The 19041-nt window shown below is 44.1% G+C and overlaps 3 protein-coding genes and 2 non-coding genes across 6 annotated transcripts in view; 4 read left to right on the top strand and 1 right to left on the bottom strand.

The window, feature by feature from the left end:
* Positions 1 to 722, top strand: part of hectd3 (HECT domain containing 3) — a 21682-nt gene extending 20960 nt beyond the window's left edge. The window contains exon 21 of the mRNA XM_072691266.1: positions 506 to 722. Coding sequence (XP_072547367.1) covers positions 506 to 590 — 85 coding nt within the window. The 3' untranslated portion in view covers positions 591 to 722. The remainder of the gene's footprint in view (positions 1 to 505) is intronic.
* Positions 1 to 9228, top strand: part of rps8a (ribosomal protein S8a) — a 21493-nt gene extending 12265 nt beyond the window's left edge. Inside the window, exons 1-6 of one of the 2 annotated variants that reach the window (XM_072691271.1) lie at positions 5129 to 5189; positions 6139 to 6245; positions 6505 to 6604; positions 7631 to 7806; positions 8733 to 8862; positions 9068 to 9228. In XM_072691271.1, the coding sequence (XP_072547372.1) occupies positions 5186 to 5189; positions 6139 to 6245; positions 6505 to 6604; positions 7631 to 7806; positions 8733 to 8862; positions 9068 to 9177 (627 nt within the window). In that variant the 5' untranslated portion in view covers positions 5129 to 5185 and the 3' untranslated portion in view covers positions 9178 to 9228. Of the gene's footprint in view, positions 1 to 5128; positions 5190 to 6137; positions 6246 to 6504; positions 6605 to 7630; positions 7807 to 8732; positions 8863 to 9067 lie in introns of those variants that run through there. The other variant, XM_072691270.1, reaches the window with a different exon arrangement.
* On the top strand, positions 6321 to 6425 carry LOC140568451 (small nucleolar RNA SNORD46). The gene has a single exon (XR_011980630.1). It is a non-coding gene; the product is annotated as a small nucleolar RNA SNORD46 (small nucleolar RNA).
* On the top strand, positions 8131 to 8200 carry LOC140568450 (small nucleolar RNA SNORD38). Its single transcript, XR_011980629.1, has one exon. It is a non-coding gene; the product is annotated as a small nucleolar RNA SNORD38 (small nucleolar RNA).
* A 1028-nt stretch (positions 9229 to 10256) lies between the features above and the next one.
* On the bottom strand, positions 10257 to 18115 carry best4 (bestrophin 4). The gene is made up of 9 exons (XM_072691687.1): positions 17964 to 18115; positions 16518 to 16612; positions 15866 to 16099; positions 14708 to 14862; positions 13552 to 13629; positions 12685 to 12840; positions 12071 to 12151; positions 11839 to 11975; positions 10257 to 10557 (listed from the first exon to the last, which is right to left on the bottom strand). The coding sequence occupies exons 1-9, from the start codon at positions 18113 to 18115 to the stop codon at positions 10257 to 10259; spliced, it is 1389 nt and encodes a 462-aa protein (XP_072547788.1).
* Positions 18116 to 19041: the final 926 nt, after the last annotated feature.

Consider the following 19041-nt stretch of genomic DNA (forward strand, 5'->3'; position numbering starts at 1 on the left):
GTTGAGGACACTGGTGTGTGTGTGGCTTATTTACACTTTACTATACTTGCCAATAGTGGTATGTAGGATGTTTTGAGTATTTCAGGCCCGTCACGATAATCATGTTATTAATTTAGTGCACAGTAAATGACCTCACTCAATATTGCTGACCTCAGTGTTGCCCATTATGATTAACTGATGAAGAGATAATCAGTGTGAATGAGCTGCAGTGTCAGCTTTGTTTAAAAAGTGTTTTTATAAACTGTTTTATTTTTAATCATTAAAAGTGAACTACTCTCTATTTATTGATTTATTTTTATTATTATTCAATTATATCATTTTATATAACAACATAAAATGATCTTAAAATGTCAATAATATCATTTATCACGATCATTTCTGTGTAGTTCTTGTGACATCAAATAGTTCAAATAGTCCTTGTGATCTAGAGTGTATACAAATATGCAGTGTTTAATTCACTCTGTGTGTGTGTGTGTGTGTGTGTGTGTGTGTTTGTTTTGCACAGTGCTAAGGTGTGTGAAGAGAAGCTCCGCTATGCTGCATATAACTGCGTGGCCATCGACACAGACATGAGCCCCTGGGAGGAGTGACCCACCCACCTCATGATCACCAGTTTTACACCTCGGGATTTTCTACATCAGTAGCTTTAGCATCACTGTCCACAAAAACACATCTGTACTGTTGCCAATTCCAGCTGTACATAATAAACACATATATTAAAACCCGCTGTTCCTTCAGCTCATTCTCAGCTTTACTGAAACCTGTAGAACGCTGGTGGTATTTAAGCAGTGCTGCTGTGCCGTGAGCCGTGAGCCGTGTTTCAGACTTTCAGGAGCAGCAGATAAACTGTGTATTTAAACTGATGCAAAGCAGCTCCGTTGTGTTCTGGATATTAACGAATTAGAACCTCATTTTGGAAATGATTTCATTAGAACTGAAACACCAGGCAGCCGTCTGATAACCCTGAGGATCTGAGTCCAGTGGCTCCGGTCAGGAGGTGGATCCACATATTAGTCGTAGAGTAAGAATCTGAGACACTTTGACAAGAACCAGACTGTGATGTTCTAGATAATGACTGGGTCAGAACATCTCCACCAGAACATCAGGCAGGTCTTGTGGGGCGTTCCTCCAGGTATGCAGTGGTCAGTATCACCAAAAGTGCTCTGAGGAAGAGACAACTGGTGAACCAGTGACAGAGTCATGGACACCCAGGTGTGACGACTTACAGGATCTGCTGCTGACGTCTTGGTGCCGGAGGTCCTGCCGGGTCAGACCTGTTTTGGGGACCTGCACAATATTAGACAGGTGTTTTTAATGTTATGGGTGAGTATTTAAATTATTGTATGGATATAGAGTAACTCTGTGTTACCAGGGTGTCGCCATTAGGGGGCAGTCTGTCTTCTTTTGTTGGAAAATGCAGTAGAACATCTTCAGAGAAAAACTGTCGTTTCATTCAATAGTGATCTTACCTACACCCTACTACCTACACCCTCATTCCTTCTCCTTACTCCCTGTTTTCTACACCCTACTCCCTTCTCCATACACCCTACTACCTACACCCCCATTTCTTCTCCTTACTCCCTGTTTTCTACACCCTACTCCCTTCTCCATACACCCTACTACCTACACCCTCATTCCTTCTCCTTACTCCCTATTTTCTACACCCTACTCCCTTCTCCATACACCCTACTTTCTACACCCCCCATTCCTTCTCCCTACTTTCAGGATAACACTAATATACATTACTAAATATAATATAATAAATATACAAACATATAAAATATACACAGAATGTACAGAAAGTAGTGTTCTATTGGGGTTATATGCAGCTCTGGAAAAAAATGAAGAGACACTTAATAGTACTTTATTAAATCTGCATCTCTATGAGTCTGGCAGTTGTTTTATTCCAGACATTTCATCCAACAGAGGTGAGTGAGCTGAATTTACTATGAACGGCATAAAGTCCCAACAGCAGTGTGAAAGACTAGTGGAGATCCGGCCGAGACATGAGAGCTGTGATTGGCCGTTGAGGTTATTTCAGCACAGTGATTCTGAATGCTCTCAAAGTTCAGATATTAGTACTGTGATTAAATCTGAATAATAACTTCTTTACATTATAATTATTATAATCATTCATCTGCAGTATTTGAGCAGTTTCATTTCTGCTAATAAATAAATAAATAATTTTCCTAAAACTGCCTATAAATAGTAAAATCAAACTGATCATGTATTTTTTCCAGGGTGGTATATATAGATTCAGCTTTATAGACATTGCTCTTTACAAGACAATGTAATGCAGTCAGCATATTCCAGATGTTCAAATAGTAACAAAACAGAGCTAAACGTGTAGTAATAATAAATAAGGAACTATTGATATATGAGCAGTGCATCATAAGTATAATGAGGGGGGGTATAGCCAGTGTGGGGTGGGGTTCAGTGCAGTGTGGTAGATTGTGCCTGTCAGTGTATTGAGGAGTTCAGTAGTGTGATGGATGTAGGGAAGAAGCTGTTCCTGAGCCGGCTGATTCTGGCATGCTCCTAGATCTCCTCCCCCAGGGTAGAAGGTTATACAGTGAGTGACTTCAGAGTCCCTAATGCTGCTGCGTGCTCAGTGCCTGCTCAAGGTCGTGGATGGTAGGTAGTTGGTGATGTGCTGAGTGACCTTCAACACCCTGTGCTTCCTGACAGCCACAGCAGAGCCTCCATACTGCACAGTCATGCAGTTGGTCAGTACGCTCTCAACGGTGCATCTGTAAAGTCTGCGAGTAAATGAGGAGATGAATGATCCCTCCTCTGGAAATAAAGAGGCTTTTTTAACAGGAGGTGTTAGTCCAAGAACAATCCTCAGACAAGAGGAGGCCCATTTCAGTAATATCAGCTCTATTAAAGGAGCGTCTCTGTGCTCTACTGAGCATCAACATGAGCATCATGGAGGGAAATATGAGGAGTCGTTGTCTAGAAGTTCTGTAAAGCTGCAGAAAGTCAGACTTCAGAGGCGTGTGATCAATAAGCTTTATTGGAGTGTAAATGTGGGGCTCAGTCGGGACGTTTCACTGCAGTTCTCTTGAGTCTCTGCCACGGACACAGTCTTCATACTAGACTACAGACGTCTGCTGTGAGCTGCTGGAGAGTGACGGGACGTGTGCAGGTGTGATGGATCTCTTATAAACCAATAGGGGGTCAGAATGGTGTCTGTTTATACTTCTCATCCAATCAGGATCAGACTCACAGGATTTATCTGGAGAGGATTTTTTATTGATGACGAGCCGGAATGAAATCAAAGGGAATGTGCCTAAAATAATAACACACAAAAAAAAGGATCTTGCAGGTCTTTATTGAACACTTATTTAACGCTCAAAGTGTTAGTGGGAAAGGTAAGTGAACCTTTGGAATGAATAGTTGGTTGAATGATCAGAATTGTTTTGTTTTATTATTTTAGACACACTTGACCTGGATGAGGATCAAATCACATTTTATGAGAAATTACTGTTCACACAGAGTTTTTACCTTCTCCTGTAAAGTCACTATTTTGGAGATACAAGTTTTTCCACACACACACACACACACACACACACTTATGTTTTGGATCATTGTCTTGTTGGAATATAAATCTCCGTCCCAGTCTCAGGTCTTTTGCAGACTCCAACAGGTTTTCTTTTAGAATGGTCCTGTATTTGGCTCCATCCATCTTCCCATCAATTTTAACCATCTTCCCGGTCCCTGCTGAAGAACAAGCAGGCCCAAACCATGATGCTGCCACCACCATGTTTGACAGTGGGGATGGTGTGTTCAGGGTGATGAGCTGTGTTGCTTTTACGCCAAACATAACGTTTTGCATTGTGGCCAAAAAGTTCGATTTTGGTTTCATCTGACCAGAGCACCTTCTTCCACATGGTTGGTGTTTCTCCCAGGGGGCTTGTGGCAAACTTTAAACGAACCTTTAATGGATATCTTTGAGAAATGGCTTTCTTCTTGCCACTCTTCCATAAAGGCCAGATTTGTGCAGTGTACGACTGATTGTTGTCCTGTGGACAGAGTCTCCCACCTCAGCTGCAGATCTCTGCGGTTCATCCAGAGTGATCCTGGGCCCCTCGGCTGCATCTCTGATCAGTCTTCTCCTTGTTTGAGCTGAAAGTTTAGAGGGACGGCCGGGTCCTGGTAGATTTGCAGTGGTCCGATACTCCTTCCATTTCAATATGATCGCTTACACAGTGCTCCTTTAGATGTTTAAAGCTTGGGAAATCTTTTTGTATCCAAATCCAGGTTTAAACTTCTCCACAACAGTATCTGGGACCTGCCTGGTGTGTTCCTTGGTCTTCATGATGCTCTCTGCGCTTTAAACAGAACTCTATCACAGAGCAGGTGCATTTATACGGAGACTCGATTACACACAGGCGGATTCTATTTATCATCATCAGTCATCCAGGTCAACACTGGATCATTCAGAGACCCTCGCTGAACTTCTGGAGCGAGTTTGCTGCACTGAAAGTAAAGGGGGCGAATAATATTGCACGCCCCAATTTTCAGTTTTTACTTCTAAAAAAAAAGTTTAAAATATCCAACAAATTTCGTTCCTCTTCACGATTGTGTCCCACTTGTTGTTGATTCTTCACAAAAAATTACAATTTCATATCTTTATGTTTTGAGGTTGAGGTTGAAACGTTTAAGGGGGCTGAATATATAATACTTATATATAATTGCAATGTTTTATATATACATGTTTAAAATATATATATATATATATATATATATATATATATATATATATATAAAGCTTTGATGCTGTACAGCTGTATTTTTGTGTGCTAACTGATTTTAAAATTTTTGAAAACAATGATTTCACATGATTAATATACTTTAGAAATTATAGTATAAATTATAAAGTATAAAGGTAGAAATAAATATTTATAGGTATAAATCGTTGCCTTCGATACAATAAACAATCCCTCAAAGTAATAAAACTGATCGATTCATGTCCGTAAATATTATTTAATGTAATTTAATCCGTAACAGCAAGCAACAAAACCTAGTACCCTCGCTAGTACCCTCGCTAGTGCCCTAGGTAGGGAACGTGTATGCCGATTTCCGCTTCCCCGTTGTGTTCTCGTCAGAATCTCGCGATAGGTGTGTCCTTGAAACATGCCCATGATGCTTTGGGCTCCCTCTTTCTAGCCGGCGCCTGAGAATGGGTACGTGTTTACGGAGACCGAGCGGCGATAATCCGCTCTCATCTGCCTTTCTAACGCCACTATCTGCTTTAATGTTTAGACTCAGCGGTGTAGTAGATATGTTAGAGTGACTGCAGAGCCGTATTGCGGCGCTATGCGGTGTTTTAGCGGTTTTATTTCTTTGTTTCGGAGAGGAGTTGTGGAGCAGAGGGGACATGGCTTAAGATGGCCGCGCTGGGCGCGCAGGGCTAGAGCAGCGCGGGGGTTCGAGCGCGGCCGAGCTGCCTTTTAGGACATGGACGTGTCTTACAGCGAGTTTCTGCGGGGAAGGTTGGAGCTGTGTGTTAAATTTGGGGGTGGAGGGGACTTGTGACTCGCTGTGGCCGTGTGGAAGTGCCCGGGTCCACCTTAACGGAGCAGGCCTGCGTGGAGCTGCTGCACTATTTAAGGTGGACTGGGAGCTGGAGGGGCTTCAGCCTCGTGCTTCACAGCTCAGACAGATGTGTAGTGTTTCAGGACTGACCTCAGGAGCTCATATCCAGATGTGTAGTGTTTCAGGACTGACCTCAGGAGCTCATACTGCTGTTTTACAGCCTCAGTAATCTGCTTTTTGACCCATATTCATTAACTTGGCTCAGTAGAACCTCATGGGTTCTGCTGATCTGCTGGGTTTGGGTTCCTTGTTTCCAGTACTGTTAGTTTCTCTAATGCAGATCTTCAGGGGTTGGGAATGTGCTTTGTGTATTAGCCCTGTAGAACCTCATGGTTCCTCATGCCGTCCCACATGTTCTAGATAGCTGTAAATGGGCCTGAGGGCTTGAGTGTACATGATGACTCTCTTTGCGGACTCTGATGTGAACGTGTGGATAAACACCTTGGAGAACTGAACACTCAAGCCTCTCGGTCCTGAGGTCTTTGGGCTGGGCCGTACCTTTCTGTTGGGTTCTAACGTGTGGTTCTTCTCTTGCAGGTATCTCGAGGGATAACTGGCACAAGCGCCGCAAGACCGGCGGCAAGCGCAAACCCGTCCACAAGAGGAGGAAGTACGAGCTCGGCCGGCCGGCCTCCAACACCAAGGTAAAGGGTCCGGAGCCCGCATGGCTCGTTTAGGCTGGGTACTGGTGGGGATAGTTCAGCCCCTGTGAGCCTTCCCATGTGAGTGATGTAAGCGTGTCCTTAGGCCGGTCTTTTTGGCCGTTTTGGTCAAAGCTTTGGACTGTCCAGTGTTAGGATTTGTCATAGTTACTCTGACACATGGCCCGGCTCGGTGATGTGGGTGCTGTATGTTGCTGAAGGTGGTTTTCTGGCTGTCTAATGTGTTCTCTCTGCTCTCCAGCTTGGACCCAAGCGCATCCACACCATCCGGGTCCGTGGTGGGAACAAGAAGTTCCGTGCCCTGAAGCTGGATGTGGGCAACTTCTCATGGGGCTCAGAGTGTGAGTGGGTTTTAACTGAGCCGTTCTCCACCATGTTTCCAGATCCTCCACAGTTTAAAAGTTGGGGTGGAGTAGTGTAGAACTGATGGACCCAGATTACTGCTGATAAAGCCAGTTTAGGCCAATACTAGGCTCATTCAGCGCCCAAGATCTATTAATTGGTTCCTTTTGAGCCTGGTCCTTATTTCCCAAGACTGAGGTGTCTCTACGTCCTTCAGGATGCTAAGCTGTCCTAGAACATTACACTACACTGGACCGCTGTTAAGCACCGGGCCGGGACTAGGCAGCGGGTGGTGGATTGAAGGTTCTGTAGCCTGCATGTAGATGGGTGTGAAGGTTAAGCTCCTTCCAGGTGTCCAAACATTACTTTCCATACTGTAATCAACTCAATCCTACAACTTTAAATATATAGTTGGGAAAATTGAATTAATGGACTCGAATTGAGACTACCTGAAGGAAACCAGTCTGAAATTGATTAATTGGTGATATGCTAGTCTAAGTCTAGTCCAGGCTTTAGGGTCCAGGATCAGTGGTTTGCTAAAGCTTCACCACTTTCTATTGAGCCCCATGTTTCTCATACTCTAGATGGTAATGTTGGAGGGTTTTGCCGATAATTTCCCCAATACACCGGTTATTGATCCATTTTAAGCATTGGCTAGGTATGCAGCTGCATTCAGTGCAGGGTCAGCGTTAATGTACGTACCATTTGGGTCACATGGTCCCACACATGGACCGGTGTACCAATAAGGGCCTTAATAAGGGACAAGTGTCCAAATGCATTTTGTATGAGAGAGTAGCTAAATGGGTAAGTGTGTAGGGGGCGCCACCTGGATCTGGCTGGATCTCACTTTCTAAACACACAACAAGTCTTTCAGTGATGAAAACATGTCCAGTTCTGCTACTGAACATTTGTGATGGATATCGGTGTTCCAACGCTGAGAAAGACCTGTCTGAAGCGCCCTTAGCCCTTACCTGTTCAGAATGTGCTCTTGGCACCAGCGAATCAAGTGTCTCGTCTTCCATCAGGCTGCACCCGTAAGACCAGGATCATTGACGTGGTCTACAATGCCTCCAATAACGAGCTGGTGAGAACCAAGACCCTGGTGAAGAACTGCGTGGTGCTTGTTGACAGCGGCCCGTTCAGGCATTGGTATGAAGCTCACTATGCCCTTCCTCTCGGACGCAAGAAGGGATCCAAACTGGTATGTGTGGGTTTAGTTTTTGTGGAAACGAGGGCGAACGCTGTTGAGCTGGTTAGATCATGTGTCTTCTGTTCTCCTGAATGTAGCTGATCAGCCCTGCTTTAGTACAGCTGCTTAGGCTGGTGGGTTTAAGGAGTGTTGGAAGCCTGCACCCCATTGATGGTGTAGACGCTCTTCTTGCTCCTTGGACTAAACTAATTTAAGCAGATTTTGAACTTGATGTCTTTGGTGATTAAGTGTTTTTACATTGAGGAGAACTGAAATTTTCACCCAACCAAACTTGAAGGGCTTGTGAAATCTCGGGTCAACGGATTGGTCTTTGTCTTTCTGTGATGATAGCTTTGTCCAGTTCTGCTACTGAGTAGAGTGATGCAGCTTGACGACTCTGAGGAAGACTAACAAAGTGACCAATGTCGTGCCCTTAAGGTTTTATTAAATAGTGCCCTTTAGATATGGAAACTTTTAATGTGGTCTAAATGCCTAATACCAGAACACTGTTGGATTAAGCCAGGTGGAAGAGGCATGCTTTTATTAAATTGGGAAGTTTCCCACTTCTGAACTCTGTAGAATTCAGACTTTCCAGCTTTAAATAGGGGCTGGGAGAGAGGATGAGGAGCTGAGAGCTGGAGTACAGTACAGTTTACTGATTTCCCTGATGTACACTTAATAAACCTGGAACCTTGCTGAGTTAGCTGAGATGTGCTTAAGCAGGAAAATCACCAAATTGTGAAGGAATCTGGACGTCCAGGACCAGAGTCCCCCATGCTGGAGTTTTTGACCCAAATAAAGCACTTCTGTTCTGGCTCGTATTCAACCAAAAACATCACGGTGCACCATTGGAGAACTATTAGGATAAAGAACCCCCTTCCATTTGCTTAATTCTTGTTTGAGTAATTGGTTTAACCCCGTCCTGTCTGTTCTCGCAGAGCCCTGAAGACGACGAAATTCTGAACAAGAAGAGGTCAAAGAAGGTTCAGAAGAAGTTAGATGTACGCAGAAAGAACAGCAAGATCAGTGCCATCTTGGACGAGCAGTTCCAGCAGGGCAAGCTGCTCGGTAAGACTCGACCTCCTCCGAAAATGTTCACATTTTAACTGTCCAGCATTGATATGATGAGATCTTAACCAGTTCTGCTACTGAGACCAGTGACGAACTCACTCAACCTTCTGACCCGTGCAGCAGCGCTCCGTGGAGCCGTTCTCACACGCACTCAGATACGTAGTCATGTGTTCGTGTTTGTGTTTTTCTTTCTCCACCCCAGCCTGCATCTCCTCCAGACCGGGACAGTGTGGTCGGGCTGATGGCTACGTTCTCGAGGGTAAAGAACTGGAGTTCTACCTGAGGAAGATCAAGGCCAGGAAAGGCAAATAAATGTACAGCTCTGTTTGATATTACCATCATTAAAAAGGAAAGTGCCCTACAGATTTGGTGTATTTGTCTTTATTTCATGACTCTGCAATGCTGCACGGAAATTCAAAAGTTTGGAGTACATGGTTACACTTAAAAAAATAAAATAAAAAAAATAATGCTTAAAATAATGCTTTCATGCTCACTTGACTGAGTTTCAGCCTTGGGATTAGAAGCTTTTGGGGAAAACTTCTGCTGCACCTCTCCTGTGCATATTCAAGCTAATGTAAGTAGTAAAGGATTTAAGAATGGACCGTCAAATGTAAATTAGTGTAAAGCTGAACTTAATGGCTTTTATTTCAGATGACCATAATTATAAATGTCACTACAGTTTCTGTGGCTGTATCTTTAAAACCCCCCTCTGTAGTTGAGTGTTTAAACTGCTGAGTTGGACTATATAAAACCTCTCTCTCTAAAGAGACGATTTGGTGAAAAATGTAGAAAGTCTGAAGACTGGAGTTTTGCCAATTTCTGCATTTAAGGAGCAGTTCTGGCGAAGTGAGATGAACACTGTTGATTTGATCGCTGAGCTCTACTATTATTTTTTTCTTATTAAAAGTTTGCAGCAGGAGATAAGAGGCTAGCCTGGACTTGGACAGTCCCCAATCTCTGAACACATGCCCAAAATATTTTTTTACTCTTAATGTAAAAGATTTGTTTTTAATACAAGGTTATCTGGTATGAACGGAGAGAGGAACCTTTTTTTTTTTTAAGATGAACTCAGATCTCTGTGGTTCTGTTTGGGTTTATAGACTAAAGTCAGTCCCACTGTTTCCTAAACCTCCTGACCATCTACCAGCTGATGATCTGGAGGAGCTCTGAGGTGTGTCTATAGAGGGGGTTAGGAGCTATTTGGCCGATCATCTCCTGCTGTAAACTAGAGAAGCACTGTATCTCCCATACCACACCTGCTTAGGCCAGTCCACTAAATCTGGGCTCAGAAGTTCAGAACTGCTCCTTAAATGTGTGAACTGTCAGAACTCCACCAATGAAGTGTCCAGAGATTCATGTGATCAGCAGCTCCGGGTCTGATGGAGAGTCGGTCACTGCGCTGATTTGCTGGTGTCCTCCGGAGCGGCCTGTGGAGTCTCTGCCTCCTCTAAAGTGAGCACACACTGAGGCCTCCGCTCTGCCTCCCGCTGGTCACACACACACGGTTTAGCAGACAGGATGTGGATGGTCTCCGTGTCCAGGTTCGGGGCTTTGGGTTTCTTCTGTTTGGCACAGCAGCACAGTCCCCGGCTCTTCTGCTTTTGTGGAGTAGGTGGCCACACGCTGACCGGCAGCATTGAGGACTGATAGCTGTGGGTCAGGTCCTCCACCTCATCATCATCAACCACCGCCCTGCAAGACCAGCAGAGAGCCATCATTAATAACCAGAGTGTTTAATGTGGTCACAGAAGGCGCGAGAGAGGGTGAAGCAGAGGGGTCAAGTAGTGAAGTACAGATACTTAATTACTTTACTTAAGTAGATACTTATCTATACTGGAGTAATTTTACTACTTCTGCTTACATTAAAAAAAAACCTTCTCCAGATAAATAGTGCGCTATAGACCCCTGTGGTGCTGCCTAAGCTTTCGGCCTTTATTTTCCTTCCATTACTTTTACTTTTCTATTTGAAGTGGTTCTGAAACCAGTACTTTTACACTTTTACTGGAGTAAAAAGCTTCAGTTGATACTTCAGCTTCTATAGAAGTCTTTTAAACCCTCGTATCTCCACTCACTTCTACCTGAGGAATGAGAGAGCAGGTTACTGTAGACTGTTACTGCTCCGTCTTCCAGATAAGCATGTCTACTGTATAAGCGTGGGACGTTCTAGAGTGTAGTGAGAACACCATAAAAGACTCCTGTACTGTTAAAAGCGTAAGTTCCTCAAGGAACTTTTAGGGGTTCTTCAGTTTGAAACTGTGGAGGAACTTTGGTGTTTTGAGGAACTTTCATGGAACCTTTTTCTTCTAGAAACCTTTTCTTAAAGGTTCTCCACAGTTACAAATGAAAGAACCTCCAAAAGTTAATCGAAGAACGTATGCTTTTACAATAATAGACCACTTTCTGTCAAAACCTACAAAATATTATTTAAAATTCATTAATAAAATAAATAATATTAATAAAACGCAAACATTTACGCATAATCCATTCGTCCCTCATGAGCCAAAATTTGATTTATAATTCTTTCAATAATAATAATAATAATAAGGAGAAGAAGAAGAAGAAGAAGAAAATTATATATAACAATGTTCTATAAAAAATATAAAATGTTATTTCTCATTATAAATGATTATTTTTTTAATTATTAATTATTATTAATATTCAGTTCACTGTGTTGTAAAATATGTGGTGGTAAATATCTAAAGGATAATGTTGGAAAGTTTGGAAAGGTGATTAAAAGGTGACGCTACTTAAAATGAGGTTGTGAAAATGCTGTTAGGAGGAAATGTAAACAGCGCCACCTATGTACAACATTGTAGCAATATACAGTATTAAGGAGGCAGACAGCTTGTGGCACTGTGTGTTTGCTGGGTAATGAGGAGGAGTGTGTGGTGTGAAAGCATTAATTATGTCAGGGGTGTCCAAACTTTTGATGCTACTGTAGTCTCAGGTCATCAGGTTTATGCTAAAGGTCACCTCATGTCATAGGTGGAACCCATAAAGATGGGCTTAGCCGGGCCGAAGGGCAGACTGAAGCTTTTATCAGTCCAGTATTTGTCTTTTTGGAGCGGAGGGAGGTTCTGGTGCATGTCGTCCACCGCCAGCATGGAGACCTGGAGAACAGGGGCAGGTGTGTGTGTTACGCCGGGTGTCTGTTTACAGGGAAGCAGTTTGGGGTAATTCGTCACTGGTGAATGTGACGTGTAACCTGAATGTTCCGGTCGATGAGCTGATTGGTCTCAAAGTCGTCATCGTCTTCTCCAAACGGGTTGATGATGAGCTCCCCGACCTGTAGAAACACAGCCAACACTTCAGGAGACACTTCAGCAGCCCCTCAGCCTCACAGCCCCTCAGCCTCACAGCCCCTCAGCCCCTCAGCCCCTCAGCCTCTCAACCCCTCAGCCCCTCAGCCCCTCAGCCTCTCAACCCCTCAGCCCCTCAGCCTCTCAACCCCTCAGCCCCTCAGCCTCTCAACCCCTCAGCCTCACAGCCCCACAGCCCCTCAGCCTCTCAGCCTCTCAGCCCCTCAGCCCCTCAGCCTCTCAACCCCTCAGCCCCTCAGCCCCTCAGCCTCTCAACCCCTCAGCCCCTCAGCCTCTCAACCCCTCAGCCCCTCAGCCTCTCAACCCCTCAGCCTCTCAGCCTCACAGCCCCACAGCCTCTCAGCCCCTCAGCCTCTCAGCCCCTCAGCCTCTCAGCCCCTCAGCCCCTCAACCTCTCAACCCCTCAGCCTCTCAGTGCTGCAGCCTCCATCAGACAAGCCTTCAGTGAGAACAGGGGCTGCTGGGGAGAACGGTGAGACAGTAATGCAGATATATTTACTTTCAGCCAGCCGGCGTAGAAGAAGAACTCCAGCAGGGTGAAGACGGGGACGTACAGATCTACATGAACTTTGAGCTCATCAGCTCTCTCAGGTTTTACAAACTGCCGGCCGATCAGACAGAAGGCAAAGAAGGAATACACGGCCAGAGTGACCACCTGAACACAGGTCAGCAGAGACTGCGGGTTAGATTCAGCATAACGGTGGGCGGGTGGGTTGGTGGACAGATGGGTGGATGGATAGATAGATGAGTGAATGGATGGATGGATGGATAGAAGGATGGGTGGACAGATGGTTAGGGGGGGATGGACTGATGGGTGTGTGGGTGGATAGATAGATATGGGGTTGGGTGGATGAGTGGTTCCCTTACTTAATTACTGTAACCATACATATACACACATAAACAGACACATATGAATAAATATGCCTTAAGAAAATACACTATATGGACAAAAGTATTTGGACACACCTCTTAATCATTGAATGAGGGGATATTATTGAACAGTGGAAGAGTTTAGGAGGAACAGCTCACAGAGAGCAGCTCAGCCACCGAGTGTCTGTCAGACCACGTAAAGTTACAGAGCGGGGTCAGGGCCGAGTGCTGAGCTCAGAGCAGAGTGCAGAAAAGCCTCCAACTGACTCAGTAACTGCAGCAGAGCTCCAGACCTGCTGCTGCTGCTGGTAGAGCTTCCTGTAGGTGGAATAGTGTGGAGGTGTCCCAATACTTTTGTCAGCAGTTGTTACTGGACTGGGTAGCAGGCAGTAGCAGCAGTGTTATCAGTGTAAGTGACTGTGTCTGTAGAAAACTCCAGATAGGGGCTCTAAATCAGACTGCTGTGTCACGATGTTCCCCATAAACGTCACTTTACCTGAGTGTACACCAGAGGGATGCTGATCCAGTCGTAGTGGAAGAGCATGCTGCACTTTGCCCTGTAGTTATTCAGCTCCTGACACACAACGGGAAGTAGCTGATGTGAGGTATCGCTGCACTGACGTCATTCCACAAGATTTATTATCAGTGTGAGCAGGTGAGAGAAACCCCTACACCAGAGCTCCTGACAGACGTATGCTACCAGTAAATACCTTCAGTACATAGCATAAGAATAGAGGTGATCCTAACAACAACAACAACAACAACAACAACAATAATAATAATAATAATAACAACTGATATGCATGCATTCTAAATGATTGCTACGCTTATGCTAAGCAGTTGCTATGGTATTTCAGGGTTACTATGTGGTTACTATGCAGTTGTGATGCTGTTCTAAATGGTTGCTATGTTCTTGCTAAGATGTTGCTATGGTGTTCCAGTGGTTACTATGTGGCTGCTATTCAAAGTAGCTGCTATGTTCTTGCTAAGCAGTTGCTATGGTGTTCCAGTGGTTACTATGTGGCTGCTATTCAAAGTAGCTGCTATGTTCTTGCTAAGCAGTTGCTATGGTGTTCCAGTGGTTACTATGCAGTTGCTAAGCTGTTCAAAGTAGCTGCTATGCTTTTGCTAAGCAGTTGCTATGGTGTTCCAGTGGTTACTATGTGGCTGCTATTCAAAGTAGCTGCTATGTTCTTGCTAAGCAGTTGCTATGGTGTTCCAGTGGTTACTATGCAGTTGCTAAGCTGTTCAAAGTAGCTGCTATGCTTTTGCTAAGCAGTTGCTATGGTGTTCCAGTGGTTACTATGTGGCTGCTATTCAAAGTAGCTGCTATGTTCTTGCTAAGCAGTTGCTATGGTGTTCCAGTGGTTACTATGCAGTTGCTGTAGTATCCCAGGTAGTTGCTATGATGTTTTCAGTGTACTAGAATCATGAAAACACAAGAGGGCGCCATTTATTCTAATAAAAAACAATCTAATGAATAGCGGTTGCTACTCGGAAACCGTACGTCCAATCAGAAAGCTGGATTCTGGAGTTGGAATGGTGTCAATATGTGTAAATCACTAAATGCTATTATTATTATTATTATTATTATTACTATTACTATTATTATTATTATTATTATTATTATTATTATAACTTTTGTGACTCACGTCCATCAGCAGTCTCAGGGCGATGTCATCCTTCACTCGGCCCTCCTCCCTCGCTTTCGATGCCAGGTTTGCAAACCAGGCCAGAGGCATCCAGTACTTATTAAAGTCGGAGTACAGATGATCCAGAGTTCTCAGTTCCTCCTCCGTCATAAATCCTACACTCAGGATAAACACCTTACATTACACAGCTGTAACTGTTAGAACCCTAACCAGGACCTAGATTACACTGCATGGTTTGAAGGTGTGGAGAACATTGGGCCAGTTCGGACTTTAAGCCTAATGATGGACTCCATTGTTGTGTATGTTCTCTCCCAGAGATAATATCCATCCAAAATGTGGTGTAGTCCCGGTCTAGGCTTAATCCTGGTCTGGGAAACTGGCTTTTTGTTTTGCCCTTACTTACGTTAAATTAACGTTAAAGAGTTCATATCATGAAAATCTGATAAAATAATATATAAAGCTAGTATATAAACACAGCATTCAGAATTAAGTCCAGGGAAACTAAACTGTGCTAAGTGGAGCTATGCTTCTGTTAAGCAGTTGATATGGTGTCCCAGTGGTTGCTATGCAAATCAGGGTTAGGTTTAATAACTGTTATTAAACCTAACCCCTAGTTGCATAGCAACCACTGGGACACCATATTTGTTGTAATTATGTTAATATTATATTAAAGAACCTATATCATAAAAACCTTAGTTTTCATTTATACTAAAGTATATAACCCTAGCAGATAAACGTATAGCTTCAAAGACAGCCAGCTTTGAACTGATCGTTTCTGACCTTATAGATGTTTAGCCCCTCCCACTCACACTAAAGTTTCAGCCCATGTTAGTTACTCTGTTATTAAATCTAATGCAGAATCTATTGGGAATTATTTGGTATCTGATTGGTTTAGCTTATCCTGCGGAGTCCCCCAGGGTTCTATTTTAAGGCCTATGAAATTAACGTTAATTATGACAGAGTTGTGCTTCTGTGAGGAGGGGCGAACTGAAGCGTGGGCCTACAATCAGGGTAAAATGTGGGTAATCCAGCACATATGTAATAGGTGGGCCTCAGGACAATACAGGACCCTGTGAGATATGGGCCCCTCAGTGTCTCACAGTGATATGAAGCACACACCCACATTACACTCCAGAACTCTGCAGGCCCGTATCTCACCTGCATCCACTATGTGCTGTAATGTAGGGAAGCGCTTGTGGACGCGTGTGCTGATGGAGCGCAGGATGAGGACGGAGGACAGGTTGGCGTATCTCATCAGCGTCCTCCTCAGGAGACGCCCTCGTTCATCAGAGCCGTGGACGTTACCGGACACCACCATCATCAGGTTATCGGGCAAGGGGAAGCTGGTGTACTGACCCCACCAACGCTGGAATGCCTGAGTGATGTAGAAGCCTGGAGAGCACACACACACACACACACACACACACACACACACACACACACACACACACATACACACACACACAGTGCTAGATACACTATATGTCCAAATGTTTGTGGACGCCCCTAATAATGAAAGCCTTCAGCTACTAAAGTAACTGCCTCTTCTACCCAGGGCTCATATTTTGCAGAATTGCTGTGAGGATTTGATTCAACACAAGAGTGTTACTGAGGTCAGGATGCTGGATAGATGACCACCACCCCACCTCATCATCCCCATCGCCCCAACTCATCCCAAAAGTATTGGATGGAGCTACACCACCATCATTCCAGAGAACACATCCAATCGGTTGGATGGACAGTGGTCAGCTTGGCTGTTAAGGATTTATTGATAAACCTTTGGTAAATGAATGCCTGATCTTTGACTTACCAAGGACGAAGGACATGGGGATCAGCTTGGCGAATTTATTACAGTGACGGGCAGCTCTCTCAAACAGCTCCTGCTGACCTTCAGTGAGGACACACCTGAAACGTGCACCAGGTAGAGCATCGACATGAACGACATTGAGAGAGTTGACAGATCGGGGGGCATTTCACTGACACTATGACTGTGGAAAGCATGGACAGCACAACGTCTCTGAAAAGTGAAGCCACCACAGGTCTAGCGCCTCTGCTGGCTGGTTGTAAGATGTGTCGCTTAACCCATGCCTATATGTTTTAGTGCCAAAACAGCTCCGCCCATTTTCCATCTCCTCCTCCTCCTCTAAACTGTCTCTCCGTCTCCAGTGTCTCCAGATTCCAGCAGTTAGTCTCCCTGAGCTGATATTGACCCAGTTTTAATTTTTGTTTTTAACTCTCACTCTGCTCTGTCCTAAGAAGGCGGGGCTACAGCCTTGGCTGGAGCAGACTGCTCGTCTGCAGGACCTGCATGGAGGAGCTGAGCTGTAGAGGAACCTCCATGAGCTGCACTTTTACTGGTGGAGCATCCACTTACTGGACAAACTGGGAATCTAGGGGGAATCCGCTCTGCTTCTGCACTGGAAGCTCAGTGAAGACGGTCTGAGACACTGAGGCTCAGTCTGGGAGAAGGGGGCGGGGCTACCAAATGAGTAGGCGAGTCTGGCTCTGCCTCTGTTCTCTACTGCGCAGACTCTGGTTGTAGATTTGAGAACATGGCGAACAGTTTTGGCTTAATTTCTATAGTAGGACAGAAGGGAACGGAACCACAGCATCCATGTTTTCTACAGTCATTGGCGAAAGGAGGACACGCAGTGTCATTACTCTGAAGCCCCAGTTTTACAGCTCCGACGCCCCCTCCTGGCTCAGCATAGCAGTTTACACTGGCAAATTACAGTGACTTACAATTAAATCATTAAATTACAGTGTTTTCATTAAAAAAGGATGTTTTGTTTCGTGTTTTGCAAAAACAAATATTTGTAATAATAAAAAAATAATGAGCACTCATCAGCCCTCGAACCTTTCAGATGTTTAAACCACATTTTAACCTAATCTGAGCTTGAGGATAGAAAATGCCAATATCTGCTTTACTTTAGCAAAACATCATATTTTGAATTAAATGAAGTAATTGAAAATCAAACTTTAGTAGAAACTTCAAAAGAACCTCTTATGGAATTGAACTATATTGTGAATATGTTAGAAAAATAATTATAATATATACCTATATAAGATTTCCTGTGTGTGGGTGTGAATATATTATCAGATATATATAATATTGCTATATAGGTTACTGTGACACTTAGTGTAACACACACACTCCCACACACACAGGAAATTGTGCATATATTGTGTGTGTGTGTGAGGGAGGTGAGGCATCCCCATGCTCGTACCGGCGCTGTTATTTTGTGTGAGGTGTTACCTGTATACGACACTGAAGAGGCTGTAGAGGCAGCAGAACACCAGGAATTCCTTATACAGCAGTTTATAAATGCTGCCCTTCCATCTGAACAGGAGCTTAGTGAAGCCAGCGAACCTGGCGTTAGCGACCTCCAACGTGTAGGAGACGGTCATGATGGTCAGAACTCAGGAAACCTGAACACAAAGCAGTAGAGCATCAGAGGGTCAGTGGCTGGTTTAGTCGTGTAACTTCAGTATAAGAGGTTTGGAGGAGTTAGTAAGTTTGCTGAGTGACCGGTCGGAGTATTAATGTGTGTTAAAGCGTTGCAGGTGTTGATGTTCACCCTACCTTTACTGCTGCAGGTCCATCAACAGTGAGAGGAAGCTCATCCCTCATCTCCTCCTTTATAAGCTCTGTAGAATGGCAGCATCCATCCATGCTGTGATTTGTGGTTTGGGAACCAGAGCTGAGGTCCAGGCAGGGAAGCTGTCAGTGTGAGTAATTTGCAGTGTTCTCTATTACTGCTGAACTCTGGACAGTGGAGATTTATGGGATTTCTGTGATTTCTCATTTTCAAATGTTTACGCTAAGTTTGTCACACCAGAAGCAGAACCTCTGATCACTAATGAAGCACCAACGTACGTACAGAGATACCTCCACTGCTGAAGCGGATGCAGTGGCTCCCCAATCGGCTCTGGCACTTCTCCAGACCTTCTTCTCCAGTAAAAATGCAGTGTTTTCTAGACACTTCACGTTATACATACATACAGTCAAGGTCAAAATTCTTAGCCCCCCTTATGAAATCAAATAAAACCCTTATCCTTCCGATTACATATGCCATGACCTTGAGTCGTTATGGTTTGTGTGCGTCCACAAGAACAAAGACAACATCTGTATGAGGTCAAATGAACATTTTTGTTGGTTTGCTGAAGTGAAAAAGATGCAATGGTCAAAATGATTAGCCATCTGATTCAAAACTGAAAACAACCTCTTCTGGTAGTTTCTAAGTAAATTGGCACGTCTCCTGAGGGATTGTAGCCCATTCTTCCTTGGCAAATTGTTCAAGATCATGCAAATCGCTTGGTCTCCGAGCATGGAC

The sequence above is a fragment of the Salminus brasiliensis genome, chromosome 11 (genome assembly GCF_030463535.1).
Source record: "Salminus brasiliensis chromosome 11, fSalBra1.hap2, whole genome shotgun sequence".
Classification (NCBI taxonomy): Eukaryota; Metazoa; Chordata; class Actinopteri; order Characiformes; family Bryconidae; genus Salminus; species Salminus brasiliensis.

Bases quoted from the DNA above. Each gene is read 5' to 3' on its own strand.
- best4 (XM_072691687.1), bottom strand. From the start codon at position 18,115: ATGACCGTCTCCTACACGTTGGAGGTCGCTAACGCCAGGTTCGCTGGC. The intron at 16,613-17,963 runs GTAACACCTCAC...TGCACGTTTCAG, and splicing joins CTCTTCAGTGTCGTATACAG to GTGTGTCCTCACTGAAGGTC. The intron at 13,630-14,707 runs GTGAGTCACAAA...GTTGTGTGTCAG, and splicing joins CCCTGAGACTGCTGATGGAC to GAGCTGAATAACTACAGGGC.